General features: G+C 37.3%; 1 protein-coding gene across 1 annotated transcript in view; it reads right to left on the reverse strand.

Moving 5' to 3' along the window:
• Nucleotides 1-11,768, reverse strand: part of LOC137643881 (uncharacterized) — a 13,713-nt gene extending 1,945 nt beyond the window's left edge. The window contains exons 1-2 of the mRNA XM_068376622.1: nucleotides 11,666-11,768; nucleotides 1-3,028 (exon numbers count right to left, since the gene is read on the reverse strand). The exon at nucleotides 1-3,028 is cut by the window's left edge and continues 1,945 nt beyond it. Coding sequence (XP_068232723.1) covers nucleotides 1-2,884 — 2,884 coding nt within the window. The 5' untranslated portion in view covers nucleotides 2,885-3,028; nucleotides 11,666-11,768. The remainder of the gene's footprint in view (nucleotides 3,029-11,665) is intronic.
• Between the last annotated feature and the right edge of the window lie 732 nt (nucleotides 11,769-12,500).

The following is a 12,500-nucleotide window of genomic DNA, read 5'->3' on the forward strand; positions in this document are numbered from 1 at the left end:
TATCTCCCTCGTCATCACTGTCTCTATCTTGATTCTCTACAACCTTATTACATGCATAGAGAGCAGAATTATTGAACTTGAAGTATTTTTTGTAAGGCATTTTTGCTTCTTTAATGCCACTGAGTACTTGGGGTGGCTGACCATCAGCAAAGGTAAGTAACATGAATATATTCTCAGCAATATCCTTTCCAAACAGAGATAATATTTGATCAAAAATATATCTTTGGGTTGGAGTAAGTCTAGGAAGAGAAGACTGGACGACAAAGCCTACCGCATCAAGTTTGTCGATCCCACCTATACCGCCAGTGGAGAAAAATGAGCGTATTTGCTCTGTTATTTCTTTATCTCTTTCTATGCCTTCGACATCACCAAAGCCTGGTGTGTCAATAATTGTTAGACTGTAAGGTATTTTAAAACCTTCTCGATGATGTATTGTGTAAGAGGATATAGCACTGGTTTGGCTTTTTGCTTGATTGTGGCTTTCTGATTCTGTAATCAATTTACAGCGAAAGTTGTCATTCCAGTCAACACCAAAAATGTAGTTGAATATTCCATTGATTAAAGTTGTCTTACCTGATCCAGTAGAACCAACAAACATGATTACTTTTTCTGGCATTGCATCTTTTTCCTCACCAAATTCAAATTTCTGAAGTTTATATTCTGGGTTTGAAGCAATTAAATGTAGTTTTGGTTTATATATCTTGATATCTCCATCATCTAGCTTCTGTGATTGTCGACATAATTCATATTTCAGTAGCTCTTGGGGATTAGCTGTGATCATAAAATCAGAACTGGTTTCACTATCAAGACTCTTGCTGCAATGGTCACATACACAGTTTACTTTGAATTTGTAGGTGATATTGGGATTTATATCTATATTAACAGACTGCCTTTCAAATGGCAAAGATATTAGGTCTTCCCAGTCAGAGCCTTCGTGTTGTTGCTTTACTACATACTTGATTCTCGGGCACTGAGTTCCAATGTGCACTGGTTTTGACCATTTAATCTGTACTTCTGAAAGAGATATCTGACAGGCCACAGGTTTCCCAGGTCGACTAGTCGGTCTCGTTTTAACAGTTTCACACAATTCACTTTCAAGACTAACCCCAAGTCGGCAAGAACTTTGGGCGCTAACCTTGTACTCACAACCAGGTTGAAGACCAAGAATTAGATGACTTGTGGCACTAGAGTCTGCATATTGAAAAACAATTGGAATATTCTTAGTAGTATCTTCACATAAAATCTTATATTTATCAATGTTAGATGCACCATGAAGTGGTTTTTTCCAGCAGACCATAATATTATCATGGGTAGTTTCATTGTTGTCTATGTTTAAATCAACTGGAGCTGAAGGTATCATGAAGTCTTCATGGAAGAGACTACCATTATTATAGTACCTTATTTTAGCTTGAAACTCATTTGAATCTGAAGACTCTTCAGCAATGATGAAGCTAACATCAGGGTTGTCTTTGTTAACATCAAAGAAATCCCTAAACTGTCTGGCTTTTTCCATCATCGTACTTTCATTTTCTATTGTCTTCAGTGGAATTCTATTCTTTTCTTCAATAAAACCTTCATTAGTGGTTAAATTCTTATTATTTAGGTATCTAGACATGTTGTTCAGATGTGAGTTAGACTTAGGCATCAAGATAGAAAAACACAGAACTTGTGAATGATTAGGACTCATTACCATAGATTGTAAATCACCTGGGTTTGACGCAAAAGGAATCTGACTAAGAGCAGATATATATTGCATAAGAATTTTTACCTGGCTTTGTTTTGTTTCCACCCATCTGTTAAGGGCTTCATCACAAAACGGTGATGTTTCTTTTTTTCCTAAGATATGTGCTAGTTCACTCTCCTCTTTATTTCCTCCCCTGATGCTGGGAAGAATTTGTGCTAGCTCTTCCCGGAATCCTAATTTATAGGTTGCCAACAAAGCTTTAAAACTTTTGATCTCATCTCGAATTCCCTGAAAGTTGTTAACTGCTTGTGTTTTGAGAAGATCATTACATTTCACATCAAGTTCATAAAGATTCTCCAAGTAAGTTTCTGTTTCATTGATAAGCTGAGAACTGATCTCTCTGACAAGCTTACAAGCCTTACTATCCAATTTGGTAAGAGGGTATAAACGTGCACTTATGGGAACATAATTCTCTCCATTTGTTCCAGTATTATTTGCTATTTCTCGGTAGAACTGAACAGCTTCTTCAAATGACGACGGGTTTACACGAGGTAAAAAATCTCCAAAATATCTGCATTTAAAATGAAGGCTTTCTTGTTTCTGATTTTCGTTTAGATCTAATTCTCCTTTTCCATCAATCGTCAATGTTGGTATGGCCTTCACCATAGCATGAAGATTTCCACTTACGTTCTTTTCTGTAGAATCTGAAGATATTTCTCGGTCAAAAACAAAAAAAGCACTTCCTCCATATGTAATGCCTGTTACAACATGAGTAGCAGTATCATGTTCAAAAACATCTGGGTGCATAATCTTTCCTTTCCCTAGCTGTTCCATAGTCATCCTCTCAGTTTTAGTGGTGCATTTGTATTTTAGTGTAACTCTTTCCACATGACTTGAAGATTTTCTATTGTCAAGGTATTTTCCAGAACCAGAAACTTCCAGGAGGCCTCCCAAGAAGCTAAGCTTTAAGCCGGCATTGACATCCAGTGCTGAAGACTTGTCATCGATGGTATCAGAAGTGATGATTTCAAAATCAGCAGAAGTATGATGTTGCACAGCCCTTTCATTAAGTGTGGCTTGGTCCCAGAGTGTAATACCTTGGATAACCTGGTCAGATCTACAGTCATAGAGCATACCTAAGTGAAAAGGCCTTCCGAGTGTTGATATTGAGAGAGGTTTTTCGCCAAGATCATTTGCCATCTTGAAAAAATAATAATTTGTCCCGTTATATTTTGCTGCATAGGTAAATCTCAAGAAGTGTTACTGACTTGAGAGTTGATTACTCCTATGGTAAGCAAGAGCCTAATCGCTATTGCAATCTTGATTTGAATGTTATCACCGCAGCTGTAAAAGAGAAAAGATTTATTTTAGTGATGGAATAGAGATGAGATATTGAGAAATCAGGTTTCCTAAATGTAAATCTTAAAAAGGCTTATATGACTTCATCAAATGCAAATAAGGAAAATATATTAAAGAGTACTTGAGAAAAAAGAATATTAATTTAAATATAGAAACCTTTTTTTGATTGCGTTTCCAGAGTATTTGAAATAGTGAATGATAGTAATTTGTAAAACTTGAATAAAAAATCCACTGGAACCCATTTATCTGAATATATTAGCAATCAAGGAAGGTATAGATAAACACATATAATCCTAACAGCCTCTAATGCAATATTTGAAACATTTACTTTTTATATTTTTATACATTCTTGTGATACACAGTAATAATTCACACATCCTTACTAAATATATATCAATGGACCCTTTAGTGTAAAACGAGAATAAGTCAACTATAATGCAAGAAACAAATATTTAAATGTGAAGAATTGGACCATCTCTACATCAATTTTTACGTCGGGAAATACCTAAAAATAGTTTGTATGCTGCACTACCATTCTTACAGCCATCATCATCTTCTAGAAATGCATTTGTAATTGTAACCTTAGTTTTGCGAAAATTCGCTTATAAATGTACCGTGATGACAACTGCTGACGTAGATCTTGATATGAGATGGACTAACAGTTTAAAAGCTAACCATCCGCTTTCACCAAAGGATGAATGAGTCAGACGACCAAAGTATCTCTTGTGTGTTTAAAAATATAACATAAAAAAATAATTCTTTTTCATACTAAATGTATGCTGATAAATTAATTACTGAATTTTATTTAAATGTACACAATGAACAGAGTAATTAATGATTTGAGGTTAATAGCCAATCTTAACAACCACTGGAATCTATTGAGTTTGTGGTGTACATATGTAACTAATCATGATAATCACTGGAGTCCACTGTTTTTCTGATGATCCGCATTTGTCGAGTAGCTAATTGGCCAATCGTTATCTCAACCAGAGTCTACTGTTTTGCTTGTTTTCCGAGTTTATCAAGTAGCCATTCGTGATAACCACCGAAGTCAAATGTTTTGCCTGCGCTACGAGTTTGCGGAATAGCTAAATTACTCATTGCAATAGACACTGGGATCTACTGAGTTGCCTGTGCTCTGAGTTTGCCGAGTAGCTAAGTAGACAATCGTAGTAACCACCGGATTCTACTGTTTTGTTCATGCTCCGATTTTGCTGTATAGCTAAATAGCCAATAGTAATAACCACTGGAATCTACTAAATTGCCTGTGGTCTGAGTTTGCGGAGTAGCTATGTAGCCAATCGTAATAACCACCGAAGTTTAGTGTTTTTATGCTCTGAGTTTGTTGAATAACTAAATAGCCAATCGTAATAGCCATTGGAGTGTAAAGAGTGTCCTGTGCTCTGAGTTTGCCGAGTAGCTAAGTAGCCAATCGTAATTACAACCAGAGTGTACTGTTTTACTTGTTCTCCAAGTATGTGGAGTAGCAATCGTAATAACGTCTGAAGTTTACTGTTTTACGAATTTGCAGAATAGTTAAACTACCAATTGCAATAACCATCGGATTCTACTGAGTTACCTGTGGTCAGAGTTTGCTGAGTAACTAAGTAGACAATCATAATTATACTGTTTTGTCCATGCTTCGATTTTTCCGAATAGCTAAGTAGCCAGTCATATTATTTATCAGTTTATTATTTGGTATTATTATAGAACAACACTGGAAAATGTTTACTAATAAAAAGAATGGTTGTATATATATCAAAACTCCCGTTTTCTTCGAAATTTACCTCTATTTCCATTGCAAATTAATCGTTATTAAAATATATGCTAATATATCCTACAGTAATGGGGGCCACCCAGTAGGCACTGGCAGGTTTTGGGTGGGGAAAATTTATGGGCGAATCGAGAAATAATGGTTAAAGTAAGGTTTTTTTCTCTATACATTATTCTCTGGGACATATAATAAATTTATGAAAAATTACACAAAATATGGGGATGCTTTTCCCCCTCAAATATTTATTTGACTCTTATGTTTACATTTTATAAACTAGAAGTATCCGCTCCTGTTCAGGCCTTTGTGCATAGCTTGTTGAGCGATAACGACTTCATACTTCCTGCGCACAAGCCAGCCTTCTACTTTCTTTCTACCAGTGGAATTACTCCAGCTTGTTCATTTGTAAGTAGCTCCTCCTCCTACTTTCCCCAACCAAATGACAAGTTTTCCATATTTGGGCATGTTTGTATGCTTGTAGGCAGTTTTGGGACACGCTCTGTTTTCTTAAGACAACTCCTCAGTTCCTTTGTTGCTGTGTTGGGTGTGCGTTCTGGAGCCCAATGTAACCAAGTGTAATGGCATGCCATTATAGCTATTGCCAAGTTTCAGGGTGAGTATTACGGTACACCTATTGTAGTGAGCAATTTTTTAAAAGCTCATTGTGTTATCCCTCAAATTTAAAGTGTGTCAAGTGCGATTCTGAGTGAGTTTTTATGGAAGACCAGCACATATTTTACTGTAACTCGACTGTAAAGATTGCCATGACAAAGAAGGACACGTTGGTGCCAATCCTAAGGTAAGGAATTATTTGTGAATTACTTTGATATTTTGTGACCTAAATAGGGGGTCCGAGTTCTTGCCTCTTGGACTAGGTCCGTGGGCTGGGAACTACTAGTTAGGTGTGTTTATTAGGGTGTGTGTCCTTTTTCAGATCTGGAAAGTGTTAGATAATCACGTTTTTTTTCCTCTGTTCGCCCAGCCTAAGACTCAGGTTCCGACGTGTGTCCGTTGGGAATGGGGTACCTTGATTTAACGGTTTACTTGCGGTGGAAATTAAGGTCAAAATAAATTTAGTTGAAAACTCATTATTTTACGTAGGTAAAGTTTTTATTTCTTTCTCTTGGAAACGTAGTTTCATGTTTTATAAATTTGCTTACTGTTTTTTCTGTACTCCGAGTTTGCTGAATAACTAAATAGCCAAAGTAATAACCACCGAAGTCTAAGGTTTTGCCTGTTGTGCGAGTTTGCCAAGTAACTGAGTAGCCAAAGTAGTAACCACCGAAGTCTAATGTTTTGCCTGTGATATTAGTTTGCCGAATAACTAAATAGCCAAAGTAATAACCACCGAAGTCTAATGTTTTGCCAGTGGTACGAGTTTGCTGAGTAACTAAATAGCCAAAGTAATAACCACCGAAGTCTAATGCATTTTTGCCTGAGGTACAAGTTTACCGAATAACTGAATAGCCAAAGTAATAACCACCGAATTCTAATGTTTTGCCTGTGGTACGAGTTTACCGAGTAACTAAATAGCCAAAGTAATAACCACCGAAGTCTAGTGTTTTGCATGTGGTACGATTTTGCCGAATAATAACTAAATAGCCAAAGTAATAACCACCGAAGTCTAATGTTTTGCCTGTGGTACGAGTTTGTCGAGTAACTAAATAGCTAAAGTATTAACCAACGACGTCTAATGTTTTGCCTGGGGTACGAGTTTGTAGAGTAACTAAATAGCCAAATTATTAACCACCGAAGTCTACTGTTTAGCCTGTGGTACGAGTTTGTCGAGTATCTAAATAGCCAAAGTAATAACCACCGAAGTCTAGTGTTTTGCCTGTGGTAAGAGTTTGCCGAGTAACTAAATAGCCAAAGTAATAACCACCGAAGTCTAATGTTTTGCCTGTGGTACGAGTTTGCCGAGTAACTAAATAGCCAAAGTATTAACCAACGAAGTCTAAATTTTAGCCTGTGGTACGAGTTTGTCGAGTAACTAAATAGCCAAAGTATTAACCACCGAAGTCTAATGTTTAGCCTGTGGTACGAGTTTGTCGAGTAAGTAAATAGCCAAAGTAATAACCACTGAAGTCTAATGTTTTGCCTGTGGTACGAGTTTGTCGAGTAACTAAATAGCCAAAGTAATAACCACCGAAGTCTAGTGTTTTGCCTGTGGTACGAGTTTGCCGAGTAACTAAATAGCCAAAGTAATAACCATCGAAGTCTAGTGTACCGAAGTCTAGTGTTTGGCTGTGGTACGAGTTTGCCGAGTAACTAAATAGCCAAAGTAATAACCACTGAAGTCTAGTGTTTTGCCTGTGGTACGAGTTTACCGAGTAACAAAATAGCCAAAGTAATAACCACCGAAGTCTAATGTTTTGCGTGTGGTATTAGTTTGCCGAGTAGCCAAAGTAATAACCACCGAAGTCTAGTGTTTTGCCTGTGGTACGAGTTTGCCGAGTAACTAAATAGCCAAAGTATTAACCACCGAAGTCTAATGTTTTGCCTGTGGTACGAGTTTACCGAGTAACTAAATAGCCAAAGTAATAACCACCGAAGTCTAGTGTTTTGCCTGTGGTACGAGTTTGTCGAGTAACAAAATAGCCAAAGTAGTAACCACCGAAATCTAGTGTTTTGCCTGTGGTACGAGTTTGCCGAGTAACTAAATAGCCAAAGTATTAACCACCGAAGTCTAGTGTTTTGCCTGTGGTACGAGTTTGCCAAGTAACTAAATAGCCAAAGTAATAACCACCGAAGTTTAGTGTTTTGCCTGTGGTACGAGTTTGCCGAATAACAAAATAGCCAAAGTAATAACCATCGAAGTCTAATGTTTTGCCTGTGGTATGAGTTTGCCGAGTAACTAAATAGCCAAATTAATAACCACCGAAGTCTAATGTTTTGCCTGTGGTACGAGTTTGCCGAGTAACTAAATAGCCAAAGTATTAACCACCGAAGTCTAGTGTTTAGCGTGTGGTACAAGTTTGCCAAGTATCTAAATAGCCAAAGTAATAACCACCGAAGTCTAATGTATTGCCTGTGGTACGAGTTTGCTGAGTAACTAAATAGCCAAAGTATTAATCAACGAAGTCTAATGTTTAGCCTGTGGTACGAGTTTGTCGAGTAACTAAATAGCCAAAGTAATAACCACCGAAGTCTAATGTTTTGTCTGTGGTACGAGTTTGCCGAGTAACTAAATAGCCAAAGTAATAACCACCGAAGTCTAATGTTTTGCCAGTGGTACGAGTTTGTTGAGTAACTAAATAGCCAAAGTATTAACCACCGAAGTCTAATGTTTAGCCTGTGGTACGAGTTTGTCGAGTAACTAAACAGCCAAAGTATTAACCACCGAAGTCTAATGTTTTGCCTGTGGTACGAGTTTGTCGAGTAACTAAACAGCCAAAGTATTAACCACCGAAGTCTAATGTTTAGCCTGTGGTACGAGTTTGTCGAGTAACTAAACAGCCAAAGTAATAACCACCGAAGTCTAATGTTTTGCCTGTGGTACGAGTTTGTCGAGTAACTAAACAGCCAAAGTATTAACCACCGAAGTCTAATGTTTAGCCTGTGGTACGAGTTTGTCGAGTAACTAAATAGCCAAAGTATTAACCACCGAAGTCTAATGTTTTGCCTGTGGTACGAGTTTGTCGAGTAACTAAACAGCCAAAGTATTAACCACCGAAGTCTAATGTTTAGCCTGTGGTACGAGTTTGTCGAGTAACTAAATAGCCAAAGTAATAACCACCGAAGTCTAATGTTTTGTCTGTGGTACGAGTTTGTTGAGTAACTAAATAGCCAAAGTAATAACCACCGAAGTCTAATGTTTAGCCTGTGGTACGAGTTTGTCGAGTAACTAAACAGCCAAAGTAATAACCACCGAAGTCTAATGTTTTGTCTGTGGTACGAGTTTGTCGAGTAACTAAATAGCCAAAGTAATAACCACCGAAGTCTAATGTTTTGCCTGTGGTACGAGTTCGCCGAGTAACTAAATAGCCAAAGTAATAACCACCGAAGTCTAGTGTTTTGCCTGTGGTACGAGTTTACCGAGTAACAAAATAGCCAAAGTAATAACCACCGAAGTCTAATGTTTTGCGTGTGGTATGAGTTTGCCGAGTAGCCAAAGTAATAACCACCGAAGTCTAATGTTTTGCCTGTGGTACGAGTTTACCGAGTAACTAAATAGCCAAAGTAATAACCACCGAAGTCTAGTGTTTTGCCTGTGGTACGAGTTTGTCGAGTAACTAAATAGCCAAAGTAATAACCACCGAAGTCTAGTGTTTTGCCTGTGGTACGAGTTTGTCGAGTAACTAAATAGCCAAAGTAATAACCACCGAAGTCTAGTGTTTTGCCTGTGGTACGAGTTTGTCGAGTAACTAAATAGCCAAAGTATTAACCACCGAAGTCTAATGTTTAGCCTGTGGTACGAGTTTGTCGAGTAACTAAACAGCCAAAGTATTAACCACCGAAGTCTAATGTTTAGCCTGTGGTACGAGTTTGTCGAGTAACTAAATAGCCAAAGTAATAACCACCGAAGTCTAATGTTTTGTCTGTGGTACGAGTTTGTCGAGTAACTAAATAGCCAAAGTAATAACCACCGAAGTCTAATGTTTTGCCTGTGGTACGAGTTTGTCGAGTAACTAAATAGCCAAAGTAATAACCACCGAAGTCTAATGTTTAGCCTGTGGTACGAGTTTGCCGAGTAACTAAATAGCCAAAGTAATAACCACCGAAGTCTAGTGTTTTGCCTGTGGTACGAGTTTACCGAGTAACAAAATAGCCAAAGTAATAACCACCGAAGTCTAATGTTTAGCCTGTGGTACGAGTTTGCCGAGTAACTAAATAGCCAAAGTAATAACCACCGAAGTCTAGTGTTTTGCCTGTGGTACGAGTTTACCGAGTAACAAAATAGCCAAAGTAATAACCACCGAAGTCTAGTGTTTTGCCTGTGGTATGAGTTTGCCGAGTAGCCAAAGTAATAACCACCGAAGTCTAGTGTTTTGCCTGTGGTACGAGTTTGCCGAGTAGCCAAAGTAATAACCACCGAAGTCTAGTGTTTTGCCTGTGGTACGAGTTTGCCGAGTAACTAAATAGCCAAAGTAATAACCACCGAAGTCTAATGTTTTGCCTGTGGTACGAGTTCGCCGAGTAACTAAATAGCCAAAGTAATAACCACCGAAGTCTAGTGTTTTGCCTGTGGTACGAGTTTACCGAGTAACAAAATAGCCAAAGTAATAACCACCGAAGTCTAATGTTTTGCGTGTGGTATGAGTTTGCCGAGTAGCCAAAGTAATAACCACCGAAGTCTAATGTTTTGCCTGTGGTACGAGTTTACCGAGTAACTAAATAGCCAAAGTAATAACCACCGAAGTCTAGTGTTTTGCCTGTGGTACGAGTTTGTCGAGTAACTAAATAGCCAAAGTAATAACCACCGAAGTCTAGTGTTTTGCCTGTGGTACGAGTTTGTCGAGTAACTAAATAGCCAAAGTAATAACCACCGAAGTCTAGTGTTTTGCCTGTGGTACGAGTTTGTCGAGTAACTAAATAGCCAAAGTATTAACCACCGAAGTCTAATGTTTAGCCTGTGGTACGAGTTTGTCGAGTAACTAAACAGCCAAAGTATTAACCACCGAAGTCTAATGTTTAGCCTGTGGTACGAGTTTGTCGAGTAACTAAATAGCCAAAGTAATAACCACCGAAGTCTAATGTTTTGTCTGTGGTACGAGTTTGTCGAGTAACTAAATAGCCAAAGTAATAACCACCGAAGTCTAATGTTTTGCCTGTGGTACGAGTTTGTCGAGTAACTAAATAGCCAAAGTAATAACCACCGAAGTCTAATGTTTAGCCTGTGGTACGAGTTTGCCGAGTAACTAAATAGCCAAAGTAATAACCACCGAAGTCTAGTGTTTTGCCTGTGGTACGAGTTTACCGAGTAACAAAATAGCCAAAGTAATAACCACCGAAGTCTAATGTTTAGCCTGTGGTACGAGTTTGCCGAGTAACTAAATAGCCAAAGTAATAACCACCGAAGTCTAGTGTTTTGCCTGTGGTACGAGTTTACCGAGTAACAAAATAGCCAAAGTAATAACCACCGAAGTCTAGTGTTTTGCCTGTGGTATGAGTTTGCCGAGTAGCCAAAGTAATAACCACCGAAGTCTAGTGTTTTGCCTGTGGTACGAGTTTGCCGAGTAGCCAAAGTAATAACCACCGAAGTCTAGTGTTTTGCCTGTGCTACGAGTTTACCGAGTAGCCAAAGTAATAACCACCGAAGTCTAGTGTTTTTCCTGTGCTACGAGTTTACCGAGTAGCCAAAGTAATAACCACCGAAGTCTAGTGTTTTTCCTGTCGTACGAGTTTGTCGAGTAACAAAATAGCCTAAGTAATAACCACTGAAGTCTAATGCGATTACGGGAAATCACTGGAAATGACTGCATGTAAACAATCAAGGTTACAGTGATTTCTTGTATCCAATAAAGAGCTTAGTAATTTCACTAAATAACCTATCACAATTTTTCATTTTAAAACACACATATGCATAAAAAAGACCTCACACATATGCACAGATATACGATACACACACATAAATATATATATATATATATATATATATATATATATATATATATATATATATATATATATATATATATATATATATATATATATATATATATATATTTATATATATATATATATATATATATATATATATATAAATATATATATATATATATATATATATATATATATATATATGTGTGTGTGTGTGTGTACTTTGATTATTCAGCAATCATTTATAATTCATTCATGTCTCATTCAAAACATGAAGTAATCCAAAGAATAAAAACGAAATATCACATTACCTTTCTAGAAAAGAGAATATTGCTTCCACCAACACAAATTAGAATACTTTTCGCTCTCCCTGAATGGCGAAGGGATCCTATCAGTCTGGTGTCAAGGGAGGTACTGCTGAGGGCAAGCCAAGATAAGCGTATATAAGGCTTTCAGCTCTGCTCCCAAAACGTTTTGACATATGAGCATACCGGATGTCTTTATGATCAAACTCGTAATTTTAAATTTTTCCTTCATTGTTTTCATGTTATACGAAGGTATTTCTTAGAGTAAGGGAACGTAATTAGTAATGAATCTTAATTACTGGTTTTTCGAAATCTAATGTTTCGAAAGGTGGATCCTTTACTATGCTGTTTTTAAGGAAACTAAAAATTCCGTCGTAAATACCAACTACTCCATTTTTCATCTTTTCTGTTACACTTTATATTTGTTCGGCTTCCTATTCCCTCGGCTTCCTGTCTATTCGGCTTTTTGTATGTGTGTGTGTGAAGAGAGAGAGAGAGAGAGAGAGAGAGAGAGAGAGAGAGAGAGAGAGAGAGAAACACTGTCTAGTAAATATGCATTGGGGCCGAACGTACGACCTTATGACGTCATCAGATAAGCATGTTTCTTGGGCCGTGTCAGGAATATGACGTGCGCAGAAAACAGATTATAAGGGTAACTCCTTTATTACGGCTGCGTTAAGATTTGATGGGTATCTAACTCATTAAAGTTTTGATCAGTGAGTTCGTTCATAAAGACCTGAAATGTTTATAGATAGCTTAATAATAATAATAATAATAATAATAATGTTAATAATAATGATGATGATGATGATGATAATGATGATAATTACACACACACACA

This window comes from Palaemon carinicauda, chromosome 7, assembly GCF_036898095.1.
Source record: "Palaemon carinicauda isolate YSFRI2023 chromosome 7, ASM3689809v2, whole genome shotgun sequence".
NCBI lineage: Eukaryota > Metazoa > Arthropoda > Malacostraca > Decapoda > Palaemonidae > Palaemon > Palaemon carinicauda.